General features: G+C 46.0%; 1 protein-coding gene across 4 annotated transcripts in view; it reads right to left on the bottom strand.

Annotated features, from left to right (window-relative positions):
* ADAM22 (ADAM metallopeptidase domain 22) overlaps positions 1–19,152 on the bottom strand; it is a 312,368-nt gene that overhangs the window by 48,862 nt on the left and 244,354 nt on the right. For all 4 annotated transcript variants that reach the window (XM_073677446.1, XM_073677443.1, XM_073677444.1 and 1 more), the window contains exons 22-23: positions 16,691–16,810; positions 11,877–12,042 (exon numbers count right to left, since the gene is read on the bottom strand). In XM_073677446.1, coding sequence (XP_073533547.1) covers positions 11,877–12,042; positions 16,691–16,810 — 286 coding nt within the window. The remainder of the gene's footprint in view (positions 1–11,876; positions 12,043–16,690; positions 16,811–19,152) is intronic.

Below are 19,152 nucleotides of genomic sequence, written 5' to 3'. Positions count from 1 at the left end.
GTCCCCAGTAAGTTCCCTAGTCAGTCTCCATCCTCCTCTAGCAGCTGTAATTATAGTCCCCAGTAAGTTCCCTAGTCAGTCTCCATCCTCCTCCTCTAGCAGCTGTAATTATAGTCCCCAGTAAGTTCCCTATTCAGTCTCCATCCTCCTCCAGCAGCTGTAATTATAGTCCCCTTTAAGTTCCCTAGTCAGTCTCCATCCTCCACTAGCAGCTGTAATTATAGTCCCCAGTAAGTTCCCTAGTCAGTCTCCATCCTCCTCTAGCAGCTGTAATTATAGTTCCCAGTAAGTTCCCTAGTCAGTCTCCATCCTCCTCTAGCAGCTGTAATTATAGTCCCCAGTAAGTTCCCTATTCAGTCTCCATCCTCCTCCTTTAGCAGCTGTAATTATAGTCCCCTTTAAGTTCCCTAGTCAGTCTCCATCCTCCTCTAGCAGCTGTAATTATAGTCCCCAGTAAGTTCCCTAGTCAGTCTCCATCCTCATCTAGCAGCTGTAATTATAGTCCCCAGTAAGTTCCCTAGTCAGTCTCCATCCTACTCCAGCAGCTGTAATTATAGTCCCCAGTAAGTTCCCTAGTCAGTCTCCATCCTACTCCAGCAGCTGTAATTATAGTCCCCAGTAAATTCCCTAGTCAGTCTCCATCCTCCTCCAGCAGCTGTAATTATAGTTCCCAGTAAGTTCCCTAGTCAGTCTGCATCCTCCTCTAGCAGCTGTAATTATAGTTCCCAGTAAGTTCCCTAGTCAGTCTCCATCCTCCTCTAGCAGCTGTAATTATAGTCCCCAGTAAGTTCCATAGTCAGTCTCCATCCTCCTCCAGCAGCTGTAATTATAGTCCCCAGTAAGTTCCCTAGTCAGTCTCCATCCTCCTCCAGCAGCTGTAATTATAGTCCCCAGTAAGTTCCCTAGTCAGTCTCCATCCTCCTCTAGCAGCTGTAATTATAGTCCCCAGTAAGTTCCCTAGTCAGTCTCCATCCTCCTCTAGCAGCTGTAATTATAGTCCCCAGTAAGTTCCCTAGTCAGTCTCCATCCTCCTCTAGCAGCTGTAATTATAGTCCCCAGTAAGTTCCCTATTCAGTCTCCATCCTCCTCCTTTAGCAGCTGTAATTATAGTCCCCTTTAAGTTCCCTAGTCAGTCTCCATCCTCCTCTAGCAGCTGTAATTATAGTCCCCAGTAAGTTCCCTAGTCAGTCTCCATCCTCCTCTAGCAGCTGTAATTATAGTCCCCAGTAAGTTCCCTAGTCAGTCTCCATCCTCCTCTAGCAGCTGTAATTATAGTCCCCAGTAAGTTCCCTAGTCAGTCTCCATCCTCCTCCAGCAGCTGTAATTATAGTCCCCAGTAAGTTCCCTAGTCAGTCTCCATCCTACTCCTTTAGCAGCTGTAATTATAGTCCCAGTAAGTTCCCTAGTCAGTCTCCATCCTCCTCTAGCAGCTGTAATTATAGTCCCCAGTAAATTCCCTAGTCAGTCTCCATCCTCCTCCAGCAGCTGTAATTATAGTTCCCAGTAAGTTCCCTAGTCAGTCTCCATCCTCCTCTAGCAGCTGTAATTATAGTTCCCAGTAAGTTCCCTAGTCAGTCTCCATCCTCCTCTAGCAGCTGTAATTATAGTTCCCAGTAAGTTCCCTAGTCAGTCTCCATCCTCCTCCTCTAGCAGCTGTAATTATAGTCCCCAGTAAGTTCCCTAGTCAGTCTCCATCCTACTCCAGCAGCTGTAATTATAGTCCCCAGTAAATTCCCTAGTCAGTCTCCATCCTCCTCCAGCAGCTGTAATTATAGTTCCCAGTAAGTTCCCTATTCAGTCTCCATCCTCCTCCTTTAGCAGCTGTAATTATAGTCCCCAGTAAGTTCCCTAGTCAGTCTCCATCCTCCTCTAGCAGCTGTAATTATAGTCCCCAGTAAGTTCCCTAGTCAGTCTCCATCCTCCTCCTTTAGCAGCTGTAATTATAGTCCCCAGTAAGTTCCCTATTCAGTCTCCATCCTCCTCCTTTAGCAGCTGTAATTATAGTCCCCAGTAAGTTCCCTAGTCAGTCTCCATCCTCCTCCTCTAGCAGCTGTAATTATAGTCCCAGTAAGTTCCCTAGTCAGTCTCCATCCTCCTCCTCTAGCAGCTGTAATTATAGTCCCCAGTAAGTTCCCTAGTCAGTCTCCATCCTCCTCCAGCAGCTGTAATTATAGTCCCCAGTAAGTTCCCTAGTCAGTCTCCATCCTCCTCCTCTAGCAGCTGTAATTATAGTTCCCAGTAGGTTCCCTATTCAGTCTCCATCCTCCTCCTTTAGCAGATGTAATTATAGTCCCCAGTAAGTTCCCTAGTCAGTCTCCATCCTCCTCTAGCAGCTGTAATTATAGTTCCCAGTAAGTTCCCTAGTCAGTCTCCATCCTCCTCTAGCAGCTGTAATTATAGTCCCCAGTATGTTCCCTAGTCAGTCTCCATCCTCCTCTAGCAGCTGTAATTATAGTCCCCAGTAAGTTCCCTAGTCAGTCTCCATCCTCCTCCAGCAGCTGTAATTATAGTCCCCAGTAAGTTCCCTAGTCAGTTTCCATCCTCCTCCAGCAGCTGTAATTATAGTTCCCAGTAAGTTCCCTAGTCAGTCTCCATCCTCCTCCTCTAGCAGCTGTAATTATAGTCCCCAGTAAGTTCCCTAGTCAGTCTCCATCCTCCTCTAGCAGCTGTAATTATAGTCCCCAGAAAGTTCCCTAGTCAGTCTTCATCCTCCTCTAGCAGCTGTAATTATAGTCCCCAGAAAGTTCCCTAGTCAGTCTCCATCCTCCTCTAGCAGCTGTAATTATAGTCCCCAGTATGTTCCCTAGTCAGTCTCCATCCTCCTCTAGCAGCTGTAATTATAGTCCCCAGTAAGTTCCCTAGTCAGTCTCCATCCTCCTCCAGCAGCTGTAATTATAGTCCCCAGTATATTCCCTAGTCAGTCTCCATCCTCCTCTAGCAGCTGTAATTATAGTCCCCAGTAAGTTCCCTAGTCAGTCTCCATCCTCATCTAGCAGCTGTAATTATAGTCCCCAGTAAGTTCCCTAGTCAGTCTCCATCCTACTCCAGCAGCTGTAATTATAGTCCCCAGTAAGTTCCCTAGTCAGTCTCCATCCTACTCAGCAGCTGTAATTATAGTCCCCAGTAAATTCCCTAGTCAGTCTCCATCCTCCTCCAGCAGCTGTAATTATAGTTCCCAGTAAGTTCCCTAGTCAGTCTGCATCCTCCTCTAGCAGCTGTAATTATAGTTCCCAGTAAGTTCCCTAGTCAGTCTCCATCCTCCTCTAGCAGCTGTAATTATAGTCCCCAGTAAGTTCCATAGTCAGTCTCCATCCTCCTCCAGCAGCTGTAATTATAGTCCCCAGTAAGTTCCCTAGTCAGTCTCCATCCTCCTCCAGCAGCTGTAATTATAGTCCCCAGTAAGTTCCCTAGTCAGTCTCCATCCTCCTCTAGCAGCTGTAATTATAGTCCCCAGTAAGTTCCCTAGTCAGTCTCCATCCTCTTCTAGCAGCTGTAATTATAGTCCCCAGTAAGTTCCCTAGTCAGTCTCCATCCTCCTCTAGCAGCTGTAATTATAGTCCCCAGTAAGTTCCCTAGTCAGTCTCCATCCTCCTCCTCTAGCAGCTGTAATTATAGTCCCCAGTAAGTTCCCTATTCAGTCTCCATCCTCCTCCTTTAGCAGCTGTAATTATAGTCCCCTTTAAGTTCCCTAGTCAGTCTCCATCCTCCTCTAGCAGCTGTAATTATAGTCCCCAGTAAGTTCCCTAGTCAGTCTCCATCCTCCTCTAGCAGCTGTAATTATAGTCCCCAGTAAGTTCCCTAGTCAGTCTCCATCCTCCTCTAGCAGCTGTAATTATAGTCCCCAGTAAGTTCCCTAGTCAGTCTCCATCCTCCTCCAGCAGCTGTAATTATAGTCCCCAGTAAGTTCCCTAGTCAGTCTCCATCCTACTCCTTTAGCAGCTGTAATTATAGTCCCCAGTAAGTTCCCTAGTCAGTCTCCATCCTCCTCTAGCAGCTGTAATTATAGTCCCCAGTAAATTCCCTAGTCAGTCTCCATCCTCCTCCAGCAGCTGTAATTATAGTTCCCAGTAAGTTCCCTAGTCAGTCTCCATCCTCCTCTAGCAGCTGTAATTATAGTTCCCAGTAAGTTCCCTAGTCAGTCTCCATCCTCCTCTAGCAGCTGTAATTATAGTTCCCAGTAAGTTCCCTAGTCAGTCTCCATCCTCCTCCTCTAGCAGCTGTAATTATAGTCCCCAGTAAGTTCCCTAGTCAGTCTCCATCCTCCTCCAGCAGCTGTAATTATAGTCCCCAGTAAATTCCCTAGTCAGTCTCCATCCTCCTCCAGCAGCTGTAATTATAGTTCCCAGTAAGTTCCCTATTCAGTCTCCATCCTCCTCCTTTAGCAGCTGTAATTATAGTCCCCAGTAAGTTCCCTAGTCAGTCTCCATCCTCCTCTAGCAGCTGTAATTATAGTCCCCAGTAAGTTCCCTATTCAGTCTCCATCCTCCTCCTTTAGCAGCTGTAATTATAGTCCCCAGTAAGTTCCCTAGTCAGTCTCCATCCTCCTCCTCTAGCAGCTGTAATTATAGTCCCAGTAAGTTCCCTAGTCAGTCTCCATCCTCCTCCTCTAGCAGCTGTAATTATAGTCCCCAGTAAGTTCCCTAGTCAGTCTCCATCCTCCTCCTCTAGCAGCTGTAATTATAGTTCCCAGTAGGTTCCCTATTCAGTCTCCATCCTCCTCCTTTAGCAGCTGTAATTATAGTCCCCAGTAAGTTCCCTAGTCAGTCTCCATCCTCCTCTAGCAGCTGTAATTATAGTTCCCAGTAAGTTCCCTAGTCAGTCTCCATCCTCCTCTAGCAGCTGTAATTATAGTTCCCAGTAAGTTCCCTAGTCAGTCTCCATCCTCCTCTAGCAGCTGTAATTATAGTTCCCAGTAAGTTCCCTAGTCAGTCTCCATCCTCCTCTAGCAGCTGTAATTATAGTCCCCAGTATGTTCCCTAGTCAGTCTCCATCCTCCTCTAGCAGCTGTAATTATAGTCCCCAGTAAGTTCCCTAGTCAGTCTCCATCCTCCTCCAGCAGCTGTAATTATAGTCCCCAGTAAGTTCCCTAGTCAGTTTCCATCCTCCTCCAGCAGCTGTAATTATAGTTCCCAGTAAGTTCCCTAGTCAGTCTCCATCCTCCTCCTCTAGCAGCTGTAATTATAGTCCCCAGTAAGTTCCCTAGTCAGTCTCCATCCTCCTCTAGCAGCTGTAATTATAGTCCCCAGAAAGTTCCCTAGTCAGTCTCCATCCTCCTCTAGCAGCTGTAATTATAGTCCCCAGAAAGTTCCCTAGTCAGTCTCCATCCTCCTCTAGCAGCTGTAATTATAGTCCCCAGTAAGTTCCCTAGTCAGTCTCCATCCTCCTCTAGCAGCTGTAATTATAGTCCCCAGAAAGTTCCCTAGTCAGTCTTCATCCTCCTCTAGCAGCTGTAATTATAGTCCCCAGAAAGTTCCCTAGTCAGTCTCCATCCTCCTCTAGCAGCTGTAATTATAGTCCCCAGTATGTTTCCTAGTCAGTCTCCATCCTCCTCTAGCAGCTGTAATTATAGTCCCCAGTAAGTTCCCTAGTCAGTCTCCATCCTCCTCCAGCAGCTGTAATTATAGTCCCCAGTATGTTCCCTAGTCAGTCTCCATCCTCCTCTAGCTGCTGTAATTATAGTCCCCAGTAAGTTCCCTAGTCAGTCTCCATCCTACTCCAGCAGCTGTAATTATAGTCCCAGTAAGTTCCCTAGTCAGTCTCCATCCTCCTCTAGCAGCTGTAATTATAGTCCCCAGTATGTTCCCTAGTCAGTCTCCATCCTCCTCTAGCAGCTGTAATTATAGTCCCCAGTAAGTTCCCTAGTCAGTCTCCATCCTCCTCCAGCAGCTGTAATTATAGTCCCCAGTATGTTCCCTAGTCAGTCTCCATCCTCCTCTAGCAGCTGTAATTATAGTCCCCAGTATGTTCCCTAGTCAGTCTCCATCCTCCTCCAGCAGCTGTAATTATAGTTCCCAGTAAGTTCCCTAGTCAGTCTCCATCCTCCTCTAGCAGCTGTAATTATAGTCCCCAGCAAGTTCCCTAGTCAGTCTCCATCCTCCTCTAGCAGCTGTAATTATAGTCCCCAGAAAGTTCCCTAGTCAGTCTCCATCCTCCTCTAGCAGCTGTAATTATAGTCCCCAGTAAGTTCCCTAGTCAGTCTCCATCCTACTCCAGCAGCTGTAATTATAGTCCCCAGTAAGTTCCCTAGTCAGTCTCCATCCTCCTCTAGCAGCTGTAATTATAGTCCCAGTAAGTTCCCTAGTCAGTCTCCATCCTCCTCTAGCAGCTGTAATTATAGTTCCCAGTAAGTTCCCTAGTCAGTCTCCATCCTCCTCTAGCAGCTGTAATTATAGTCCCCAGTATGTTCCCTAGTCAGTCTCCATCCTCCTCTAGCAGCTGTAATTATAGTCCCCAGTAAGTTCCCTAGTCAGTCTCCATCCTCCTCCAGCAGCTGTAATTATAGTCCCCAGTAAGTTCCCTAGTCAGTTTCCATCCTCCTCCAGCAGCTGTAATTATAGTTCCCAGTAAGTTCCCTAGTCAGTCTCCATCCTCCTCCTCTAGCAGCTGTAATTATAGTCCCCAGTAAGTTCCCTAGTCAGTCTCCATCCTCCTCTAGCAGCTGTAATTATAGTCCCCAGAAAGTTCCCTAGTCAGTCTTCATCCTCCTCTAGCAGCTGTAATTATAGTCCCCAGAAAGTTCCCTAGTCAGTCTCCATCCTCCTCTAGCAGCTGTAATTATAGTCCCCAGTATGTTCCCTAGTCAGTCTCCATCCTCCTCTAGCAGCTGTAATTATAGTCCCCAGTAAGTTCCCTAGTCAGTCTCCATCCTCCTCCAGCAGCTGTAATTATAGTCCCCAGTATATTCCCTAGTCAGTCTCCATCCTCCTCTAGCAGCTGTAATTATAGTCCCCAGTAAGTTCCCTAGTCAGTCTCCATCCTCATCTAGCAGCTGTAATTATAGTCCCCAGTAAGTTCCCTAGTCAGTCTCCATCCTACTCCAGCAGCTGTAATTATAGTCCCCAGTAAGTTCCCTAGTCAGTCTCCATCCTACTCCAGCAGCTGTAATTATAGTCCCCAGTAAATTCCCTAGTCAGTCTCCATCCTCCTCCAGCAGCTGTAATTATAGTTCCCAGTAAGTTCCCTAGTCAGTCTGCATCCTCCTCTAGCAGCTGTAATTATAGTTCCCAGTAAGTTCCCTAGTCAGTCTCCATCCTCCTCTAGCAGCTGTAATTATAGTCCCCAGTAAGTTCCATAGTCAGTCTCCATCCTCCTCCAGCAGCTGTAATTATAGTCCCCAGTAAGTTCCCTAGTCAGTCTCCATCCTCCTCCAGCAGCTGTAATTATAGTCCCCAGTAAGTTCCCTAGTCAGTCTCCATCCTCCTCTAGCAGCTGTAATTATAGTCCCCAGTAAGTTCCCTAGTCAGTCTCCATCCTCCTCTAGCAGCTGTAATTATAGTCCCCAGTAAGTTCCCTAGTCAGTCTCCATCCTCCTCTAGCAGCTGTAATTATAGTCCCCAGTAAGTTCCCTAGTCAGTCTCCATCCTCCTCCTCTAGCAGCTGTAATTATAGTCCCCAGTAAGTTCCCTATTCAGTCTCCATCCTCCTCCTTTAGCAGCTGTAATTATAGTCCCCTTTAAGTTCCCTAGTCAGTCTCCATCCTCCTCTAGCAGCTGTAATTATAGTCCCCAGTAAGTTCCCTAGTCAGTCTCCATCCTCCTCTAGCAGCTGTAATTATAGTCCCCAGTAAGTTCCCTAGTCAGTCTCCATCCTCCTCTAGCAGCTGTAATTATAGTCCCCAGTAAGTTCCCTAGTCAGTCTCCATCCTCCTCCAGCAGCTGTAATTATAGTCCCCAGTAAGTTCCCTAGTCAGTCTCCATCCTACTCCTTTAGCAGCTGTAATTATAGTCCCCAGTAAGTTCCCTAGTCAGTCTCCATCCTCCTCTAGCAGCTGTAATTATAGTCCCCAGTAAATTCCCTAGTCAGTCTCCATCCTCCTCCAGCAGCTGTAATTATAGTTCCCAGTAAGTTCCCTAGTCAGTCTCCATCCTCCTCTAGCAGCTGTAATTATAGTTCCCAGTAAGTTCCCTAGTCAGTCTCCATCCTCCTCTAGCAGCTGTAATTATAGTTCCCAGTAAGTTCCCTAGTCAGTCTCCATCCTCCTCCTCTAGCAGCTGTAATTATAGTCCCCAGTAAGTTCCCTAGTCAGTCTCCATCCTCCTCCAGCAGCTGTAATTATAGTCCCCAGTAAATTCCCTAGTCAGTCTCCATCCTCCTCCAGCAGCTGTAATTATAGTTCCCAGTAAGTTCCCTATTCAGTCTCCATCCTCCTCCTTTAGCAGCTGTAATTATAGTCCCCAGTAAGTTCCCTAGTCAGTCTCCATCCTCCTCTAGCAGCTGTAATTATAGTCCCCAGTAAGTTCCCTATTCAGTCTCCATCCTCCTCCTTTAGCAGCTGTAATTATAGTCCCCAGTAAGTTCCCTAGTCAGTCTCCATCCTCCTCCTCTAGCAGCTGTAATTATAGTCCCAGTAAGTTCCCTAGTCAGTCTCCATCCTCCTCCTCTAGCAGCTGTAATTATAGTCCCCAGTAAGTTCCCTAGTCAGTCTCCATCCTCCTCTAGCAGCTGTAATTATAGTTCCCAGTAAGTTCCCTAGTCAGTCTCCATCCTCCTCTAGCAGCTGTAATTATAGTTCCCAGTAAGTTCCCTAGTCAGTCTCCATCCTCCTCTAGCAGCTGTAATTATAGTTCCCAGTAAGTTCCCTAGTCAGTCTCCATCCTCCTCTAGCAGCTGTAATTATAGTCCCCAGTATGTTCCCTAGTCAGTCTCCATCCTCCTCTAGCAGCTGTAATTATAGTCCCCAGTAAGTTCCCTAGTCAGTCTCCATCCTCCTCCAGCAGCTGTAATTATAGTCCCCAGTAAGTTCCCTAGTCAGTTTCCATCCTCCTCCAGCAGCTGTAATTATAGTTCCCAGTAAGTTCCCTAGTCAGTCTCCATCCTCCTCCTCTAGCAGCTGTAATTATAGTCCCCAGTAAGTTCCCTAGTCAGTCTCCATCCTCCTCTAGCAGCTGTAATTATAGTCCCCAGAAAGTTCCCTAGTCAGTCTCCATCCTCCTCTAGCAGCTGTAATTATAGTCCCCAGAAAGTTCCCTAGTCAGTCTCCATCCTCCTCTAGCAGCTGTAATTATAGTCCCCAGTAAGTTCCCTAGTCAGTCTCCATCCTCCTCTAGCAGCTGTAATTATAGTCCCCAGAAAGTTCCCTAGTCAGTCTTCATCCTCCTCTAGCAGCTGTAATTATAGTCCCCAGAAAGTTCCCTAGTCAGTCTCCATCCTCCTCTAGCAGCTGTAATTATAGTCCCCAGTATGTTTCCTAGTCAGTCTCCATCCTCCTCTAGCAGCTGTAATTATAGTCCCCAGTAAGTTCCCTAGTCAGTCTCCATCCTCCTCCAGCAGCTGTAATTATAGTCCCCAGTATGTTCCCTAGTCAGTCTCCATCCTCCTCTAGCTGCTGTAATTATAGTCCCCAGTAAGTTCCCTAGTCAGTCTCCATCCTACTCCAGCAGCTGTAATTATAGTCCCAGTAAGTTCCCTAGTCAGTCTCCATCCTCCTCTAGCAGCTGTAATTATAGTCCCCAGTAAGTTCCCTAGTCAGTCTCCATCCTCCTCTAGCACATGTAATTATAGTTCCCAGTAAGTTCCCTAGTCAGTCTCCATCCTCCTCCAGCAGCTGTAATTATAGTCCCCAGTAAGTTCCCTAGTCAGTCTCCATCCTCCTCTAGCAGCTGTAATTATAGTCCCCAGTAAGTTCCATAGTCAGTCTCCATCCTCCTCCTCTAGCAGCTGTAATTATAGTCCCAGTAAGTTCCCTAGTCAGTCTCCATCCTCCTCTAGCAGCTGTAATTATAGTCCCCAGTATGTTCCCTAGTCAGTCTCCATCCTCCTCCTCTAGCAGCTGTAATTATAGTCCCCAGTAAGTTCCCCAGTCAGTCTCCTTCTCTCCCTGGCAGCTGTAATTATAGTCCCCAGTAAGTTCCCCAGTCAGTCTCCTTCTCTCCCTGGCAGCTGTATGTACAGTTATATGAAAAAGTTTGGGCACCCCTATTAATCTTAAGCTTATTGTTTTATAAAAATTGGTGTTTTTGCAATAGCTATTTCAGTTTGATATATGTAATAACTGTTGGACACAGTAATGTTTCTGCCTTGAAATGAGGTTTTTTGTACTAACAGAAAATGTGCAATCTGCATTCAAATAAAATTTGACAGGTGCATAAGTATGGGCACCTCACCAGAAAAGTGACATTAATATTTAGTAGATCCTCCTTTTGCAAAAATAACAGCCTCTAGTCGCTTCCTGTAGCTTTTAATGAGTTCCTGGATTCTGGATGAAGGTATTTTTGACCATTCCTCTTTACAAAACAATTCCAGTTCAGTTAAGTTTGATGGTCGCCGAGCATGGACAGCCCTCTTCAAATGATCCCACAGATGTTCAATGATATTCAGGTCTGGGGACAGGGATGGCCATTCCAGAACATTGTAATTGTTCCTCTGTATGAATGCCTGGGTAGATTTGGAGCGGTGTTTTGGATCATTGTCTTGCTGAAAGATCCATCCCCTGCGTAACTTCAACTTTATCACTGATTCTTGAACATTATTGTCAAGAATCTGCTGATACTGAGTGGAATCCATGCGTCCCTCAACTTTAACATGATTCCCGGTGCCGGCATTGGCCACACAACCCCAAAGCATGATGGAACCTCCATCAAATTTTACTGTGGGTAGCAAGTGTTTTTCTTGGAATGCTGTGTTTTTTTGCCGCCATGCATAACGCCTTTTTGTATGACCAAACAACTCAATCTTGGTTTCATCAGTCCACAGGACCTTCTTCTAAAAAGAAATTGGCTTCTCCAAATGTGCTTTTGCATACCTCAGCCGACTCTGTTTGTGGCGTGCTTGCAGAAACAGCTTCTTTCGCATCACTCTCCCATACAGCTTCTCTTTGTGCAAAGTGCGTTGTATAGTTGACCGATGCACAGTGACACCATCTGCAGCAAGTTGATGCTGCAGCTCTCTGGAGGTGGTCTGAGGATTGTCCTTGACTGATCTCACCATTCTTCTTCTCTGCCTTTCTGATGTTTTTCTTGGCTTGCCACTTCTGGCCTTAACAAGAACTTTCCCTGTGTTCTTCCATTTCCTTACTATGTTCCTCACAGTGGAAACTGACAGGTTAAATCACTGAGACAGCTTTTTGTTTCCTTCCCCTGAACAACTATGTTGAATAATCTTTGTTTTCAAATCATTTCACAGTTGTTTTGAGGAGCCCATGATGCCACTCTTCAGAGGAGATTCAAACAGGAGAACAACTTGCAAGTGGCCACTTTAAGTAGCTTTTCTCATGATTGCATACACCTGGCTATGAAGTTCAAAGCTCAATGAGGTTACAAAACCAAAAAAAGTGCTTTAGTAAGTCAGTAAAAAGTAGGTAGGAGTATTTAAAACAAGAAAATGATAAGGGTGCCCATACTTATGCACCTGTCAAATTTTGTTTGAATGCAGATTGCACATTTTCTGTTAGTACAATAAACCTCATTTCAAGGCTGAAACATTACTGTGTCCAACAGTTATTACATATATCAAACTGAAATAGCTGTTGCAAAAACACCAATTTTTATAAAACATTAAGCTTAAGATTAATAGGGGTGCCCAAACTTTTTCATATAACTATATATTAAGGGATAGCTGTTCATCTAATTCTCTCGTTTATTAAATGTTACATTTTGAAACCTGCCTTTGCTGCGTCACCAGTACAGGGATGTGAAATAATTAGGCATATGTCTACTTACACCATGGCCAGAACAGATCTTTTTTGAGGTGCCAAAACATGAGCTGAAATTAAAGTGATCCACAGGAAGACATCGATGATCCAGACACATCATTTGCTCTCCACACGGTGTGCCATCTTCTACGTATCCAAGATCAGTTTCCTCGTCCAGCTTTACATGTCCACCGCTGAGAAGATGAAGTTATAAGCAGCTACATTATTTGAAGTTACATCAGTAAATCTAAGTTTTCCTTTAGGTTTAGGAGGTCCTCGCCTATGGCGGCTTTGTAATAAAGGAGGGTGGGCTTTACCCCATGGATATCTACACTGTGTGTGATGTAGTCCTTTACTTTTGGACTGCACCTTCTTTAGTATAAGATAAGGTATGGATGACCGTGTCCATCACTCCTCATTTACCCCGATTGATTAAAATTTTACAGGGGAGGATTTTGTGCCTACACAATTTTTATCCAGTACCGGTTACTACTGGACCTGACCGAAAATGGTGCATTATAGATCCATGATAAATCACCTCTCTAGATCTTTCTTTCTATTTCAGTATACATCATTTAATATAAAATAACAGTGAAATTTAACAATGCTTTTTCGGATCTAATTTTATTTTTTAATTTAAGATCTTTTTTATGTTATTTTTTGTATATGATTATAGGGGCAGCCATCTTGTATGAGCTGCTGTTAACAGCAGTCAGATATTAGCTTTACAGCACCCACGTGGACCATAATAACCTGGTGTGTGGAGAAGTTCATTGACTTCTATGGAATAAGGTTGTGAGCATGCTCTGTGCAGAGGTCATTGTACAGGAGGAGGAGGTGAGCTGTGACATCACCTATTGTAAATGGTGGATCCTGTGTTATCTAATGTATATAGAGGTGTTATCAGTCATTGTACAGGAGGAGGAGGAGGTGAGCTGTGATATCATCTATTGTGAATGGTGGATCCTGTGTTATCTACTGTATATAGAGGTATTATCAGTCATTGTGCAGGAGGAGGAGCAGGTGAGCTGTGATATCATCTATTGTGAATGGTGGATCCTGTGTTATCTACTGTATATAGAGGTATTATCAGTCATTGTACAGGAGGAGGTTAGCTGTGACAACACCTATTGTAAATGGTGGATCCTGTATTATCTACTGTATATAGAGGTGTTATCAGTCATTGTAGAGGAGGGGGGGGGGTGAGCTGTGACATGAGATATTAAGAATGGTGGTATCACGGGTGTGTCAGGTGTTATAGACAGTCACTCTGGTTCTGGCTGTAGAATGTCATTGCCTTTGGCATTGCAGACGCCTTCTAAATCCTTCTCACTTTAAGACCCAGAGACGACCTCCCTCCTGCTTTCAATTGACACACCCTTGCCAGGGAGTTAAAAATCCTCAGTTTGGTGCAGGAAACCGCCAGTAATATTTCTATGTTCCTTGGCTCTAACTTGGAGTGCTGGCAGTCGGCTGGCTTCTTCTCTGGTGCCCTTGGAGGAAAGTTGGCGTTTCCCCTCTGGTGTCTGCTTAAGCTAAGTTATCCCCTTTGGTAGTCATCCAGGTGGTAAGGCAACCGCGGACCTCCTCTCTCATTGTTTTTGGTGGCCAGTGTAGCATCGGGATGTGATTGAACACGTATCTGCTTGTAGTATTTGTGCGTGTTCTAAGGTTTTGCATACCCGTCTGTCGGGTACTCTTCTTCCGCTACATATCCTTAGTAGGCCATGGACACTCTTGTCCATGAATTTTATTACTGACCTACCGGTATCTGCAGGTAAGACTGTGGTTTTGTGGTTGTAGATAGGTTCAGTAAAATGGTTTCTTGCATTTCCGGCACTTCCAAATGCCAAGACTCTTGCTTAGGTGTTTATAAATGAGATTGCGAAGCTTCGCGGGGTTCCCTCCTATGTGGTGTCAGATCAGGTGAACCATTTTGTTTCCAAGTTCTGGAAGGCATTCTGTTCTCGACTGGGGGTGCAGCTGTCCTTCTCCTCTGCCTTCCACCCTCAGTCAAATGGGCAGACCGAGCGCATTAACCAAAATCTGGAGACTTACCTCAGGTGTTTTGTCTCCGAAAACCAGGAGGATTGGGTATCCTACTTACTGCTGGCAGAATTTGCTATTAATAATCACTGTCAAGAATCTACCGGCAGGTCACCGTTCTTTGGTGCATACGGTTACCATCCACAGTTTGGTACTTTTAGTGGGGGAGGGGCTTCGGGACTTCCTGAGGAGGAACGTTTTGCTTCATCACTCTACTCGGTGTGGCGGGGGGCTCTGAATAATTTGAAGATTATGGGAGACAGGTACAAACATATGGCTGACAGGAAACGCTCGCCAGGTCCGTACCTAAGTGTGAATGACTTTGTAACGGGTCTGGGAGGTGGAACCTCTGAGCAACTATACAAGGGGGCAGTCCTTGTAAGGAAGCGGGTGGCTCCCAGGGAAGGCGGGCAGGTAGTCACGGCTAGTGACGGGGACAGTCTCTGGGTAGATGGGCAGGAGGACACGGCAGGTGACGGGGACAGTCTCTGGGTAGAAGGGCAGGAGGTCACGGCAAGTGACGGGGACAGTCTCTGGGTAGAAGGGCAGGAGGTCACGGCAAGTGACGGGGACAGTCTCTTGACAGGCGGGTGGTCACGGCAAGTGACGGCAGAGCCTCCAGGTAGGCTAGCAGGCAGGTAGCAGGTGGACGCTCCCAGGTGAGCGGGCAAGAGTCTCTGGACAGGCCGGTGGTCACAGCAAGTGACGGCTCCAGGTAGGCTAGCAGGCAGGTAGCAGAGGAGCGCTCCCAGGTGAGCGGGCAAGAGTCTCTGGACAGGCAAGTGGTCACGGCACGTGACGGCAGAGCCTCCAGGTAGGCTAGCAGACAGGTAGTAGGTGAGCGCTCCCAGGCGAGCGGGCAGACTGATCCATAGACAGACTGGCAGGGCTGGTAGGCAGACTGGCGGACCGCAGATAGATAAGTAACAGGCAGGAATCTGGCAGGTGACTGGCAGGTGACTGGCAGGTAACTGGTAACGGGACCTGAGGGCTGAAGCAGAGTTGAAAGGCTTTGCAACAACATTGCTCGGGCACCTCCATTTTGGAGGAGGTGCCTTATATATGGTGAGGTCCTCCGGCCATTGGCCGGGGACTCCTTAGGACGGCGCGCGCGGCCCCTTTAAGAGAGGGGAAGCGCGCGCGTGCCCTAAGCACAGAGGCCGGGAAGCAGCGCGCGCTGCCAGCAGAGCGGGAGGAAGCCGCTGGGCACGGAGCGGAGAGGTGAGGGGAACGGCGTCCCTGCCTAGCAGGAGGCAGGGACGCCGACGCTACAGACTTTGTGTGCTTGTCTACCAGGAATATCAAGTTGAAGGTTCCTTCCTGGAAGCTGGGACCTAGATTTATTGATCCCTATAAAATAACTGCCGTCATTAACCCAGCAGTGTTTCATCTTGAGCTACCTCAGGCCCTTAAGATCCACAATGTCTTTCACAGGTCTCTGCTCAAGAAATATGTAGAACCTCTTGAGTCCTCTCCCCTACCGCCTCCCCCAATCATAGTTGATGGTAATTTGGAGTTTCAGATTTTGAGGATTGTAGATTCTCATCTCCAGTGTCCTTCCCTTCAGAACTTGGTGCACTGGAAGGATTATGGACCAGAGGAAAGGATTTGGGTTTCGGTATTAAAGATGAATGCCCCAAGGTTGGTTCATGCATTCCACACCTCTTATCCTGAGAAACCTGGTCCTGAGTGTCCGGAGGCCACTCGTAGAAGGGGAAGTACTGTCATGGGTGTGTCAGGTGTTATAGACAGTCACTCTGGTTTTGGCTGTAGAAGGTCACTGCGTTTGGCATTGCAGACGCCTTCTAAATCCTTCTCACTTTAAGACCCAGGGGCAACCTCCCTCTTGCTGTCAATTGACACACCCTTGTAGGGGAGTTAAAAACCCTCAGTTTTCTCCTGGGAATCGCCGGTGATATTTCTAAGTTCCTCTGCTCTGGCTTGGAGCGCTGGCAGTCAGCTGGCTTCTACTCTGGTGCCCTTGGAGGAAGCTGGTGTTTCCCCTCTGGTGTCTGCTCAAACTAAGTTATCCCCTTCGTTTGTCTTCCTTGACGTCTTTAGTTTGTAGTGGGGCCTGACCAGTGCTCACCCCTCCCCCTCCCTATCTAGGGCCTAGCTCTAGGAATATACAGGGCTTAGGTTTCCTGCTCGGCGATTGGTGTGGAACCAATATAGGGACGGTAGGGTAGGCAGGGTGTTATTAGTTCTGCCTAGGGGTCTCCATTTCCCATTCCCCTAGTGTTTGGGCTTCCTTCCCCTCTTCCCTTTGTGTTGCACTGAGTCTTTCCCACACCTTGCGTGACATGTCGATCCTGTGTTATCTACTGTATATAATAATAATAATAATAGAGGTGTTATCAGTCATTGTACAGGAGGAGGTGAACTGTGACATCATCTATTGTGAAAGGTGGATCCTGTATTATCTGCTGTATATAGAGGTGTTATCAGTCATTGTACAGGAGGAGGAGGAGGTGAGCTGTGACATCACCTATTGTGAATGGTGGATTCTGTGTTATTTACTGTATATAGAAGTATTATCAGTCATTGTACAGGAGGAGGAGGTGAGCTGTGACATCACCTATTGTGAATTGTGGATCCTTTATTATCTACTGTATATAGAGGTGTTATTAGTCATTGTAGAGGAGGGGGAGGAGATGAGCTGTGACATCAGATATTGTAAATGGTGGATCTTGTGTTATCTACTGTATTTAGAGGTGTTATCAGTCATTGTACAGGAGAAAGGAGGTGAGCTGTGATATCATCTATTCATGGGACTGTGACTACCATATTGTTTACCTGCAGTTTAAGAATTTTCCTTGATTTTGGACAGATGACGTTGTAATTGAGTCAAGCAGATCTCCAAGTCTTGGCACCCCAGAAATGTTGGTACACAAAAGATAACCACAAAGGACATCTCTGAAAGACAGCGAGGGACACAAATTGCGAGGAAATTGAGAGGAAATTGCGACTTACAGCGGCTTAGACCTAATCTCATACATGCCATGCTCAAACCGTAGCCCGACTGTAGGTCTACTGATCTGACCCAACAGCCTCAGCAGTGGAACTGCTGCCTGAGCATGTACTTTATCCAGCCCTATACCTATTTGCCATGCTTATTTTCACACCCACATATTAAAATTTACGCCAGTGGCATAAAATGGCAAAATGTCGGACATTTTGACGCAAAACTTTTTGCTCAACAAATTTGTTGTTTTTTTTTTTCATGCCACTTTTGAAAATTTGGTGGGAAAGAAGTCACGGTTAGCAATTCTGTTCTTCTCCTTCACGATATTCAACATCAGAGACGCCTGACAACTTTATCCTTCTCCAACACATCATGGGATTAACATGCATGTTTGCCCAATTTGTAAATATAGGATAACTTTTCAGCCCACTTCAAGGGGTTGTCCAAAGATTGACACTTATCACCGATCTACAGGATACATGGGGGAGGGGTCTTATCACTTGGACCTCAATTGATCAGGAGAATGGGGTTCTCCTGTTTGAACGTGCAGTGCAGTACCACTTCAAGGGGAACCTGTCACCAGGTTTTCCAAATGTAAACTATGGCCACCACCTTTAATGCCTCTTTTTCAATAGTCTAGCAAGATGTAAATTGAGTAAGTCCACAACCCCCTCTTCAGATCCCAAAAATATATTTTATAATCTGGCTCAGTCCGGTCCAATGGGCGTTGTTGGTCTTGCTTCGCAGGTCCTGTGCAGGAGCGAGATTGGGGACACTGTGTGGATGACAAAGGATGCATCATCCACAAGAAGCAGGGAAGGAGGATGGTGACTGCGGGAAAAGAGGAGGCGACGAGGCAAGACCAGTGACGCGCCATATGGTGGGATTATAAAACGTATTTTTTGGGATCTGCAGAGGGGGTTGGGGACTTACAATGGGGAAAATAAGTATTTGATACACTGCCGATTTTGCAAGTTTTCCCAACCACAAAGAATGAAGAGATCTGTAATTTTTATCGTAGGTACACTTCACCTGTGAGAGACAGAATCTAAAAATAAAATCCAGAAAATGACATTGTATGATTTTTACATAATTAATTTGTATTTTATTACATGAAATAAGGATTTGATACAATAAAAAAACAGAACTTAATATTTGGTACAGAAACCTTTGTTTGTAATTACAGAGGTCCGACGTTTCCTGTAGTTCTTGACACACTGCAGCAGGGATTTTGGCCCACTCCTCCATACAGATCTTCTCCAGATCTTTCAGGTTTCGAGGCTGCCGCTGGGCAACATTGAGTTTCAGCTCCCTCCAAAGCTTTTCTATTGGGTTCAGGCCTGGAGACTGGCTAGGCCACTCCAGGACCTTGAAATGTTTCTTACGGAGCCACTCCTTAGTTGCCCTGACTGTGTGTTTCGGGTCACTGTCAGGCTGGAAGACCCAGCCATGACTTATCTTCAATGCTTTTACTAAGGGAAGGAGGTTGTTGGCCAAAATCTCGTGATACATGACCCCATCTATCCTCTCTTAAATACGGTGCAGTTGTCCTGTCTCCTTAGCAGAAAACCACCCCCAAAGTATGTTGTTTCCCCCACCATGCTTCACGGTTGGGACAGTGTTCTTGGGTCTGTACACATCCTTCTTCTTCTTCTTCCTCCAAACACGAGTGGCGTTGATACCAAAAAGTTATATTTTGGTCTCATTTGACCACATCACCTTCTCCCATGCCTCCTCTGGATCATCCAGATGGTCATTGGCAAACTTAAAATGAGTCTGGACATGTGCTGGCATGAGAAGGGGAACCGTGCGTGCCCTGTAGGGTTTTAATCCATGACGGCGTAGTATGTTACTAATGGTAATGTTTGTGACTGTGGTCCTAGCTCTCTGCAGGTCATTGACCAGGTCATCCCGTGAAGTTCTAGGCTGATTCATGACCTTTCTCAGAATCATCCTTACCCCACGAGGCGAGATCTGGCATGGATCATGCAATAAAATGCTAATTAATTATGTAAAAATCATACAATGTGATTTTCTGCTTTTTATTTTTAGATTTTTAGATCTCTCACAGGTGAAGTGTACCTACGATAAAAATTACAGACCTCTCCATTCTTTGTAGGTGGGAAAACGTACAAAATCGGCAGTGTATCAAATACTTATTTTCCCCACTGTATATTCAGGTTGCAGCTTGCTAGACTGTTGCAGAAGAGGCATTAAAGGTGGAGGCCATAGTTTATATTGGGAAAACTTGGTGACAGGTGCTCTTTAAAGATTATGGGATGGCAGGAAATAA

The sequence above is a fragment of the Phyllobates terribilis genome, unplaced genomic scaffold, assembly GCF_046119375.1.
Source record: "Phyllobates terribilis strain yellow unplaced genomic scaffold, ASM4611937v1 Scaffold_4__5_contigs__length_816908805, whole genome shotgun sequence".
Classification (NCBI taxonomy): domain Eukaryota; kingdom Metazoa; phylum Chordata; class Amphibia; order Anura; family Dendrobatidae; genus Phyllobates; species Phyllobates terribilis.
This window is presented reverse-complemented; position numbering and strand designations above follow the sequence as displayed.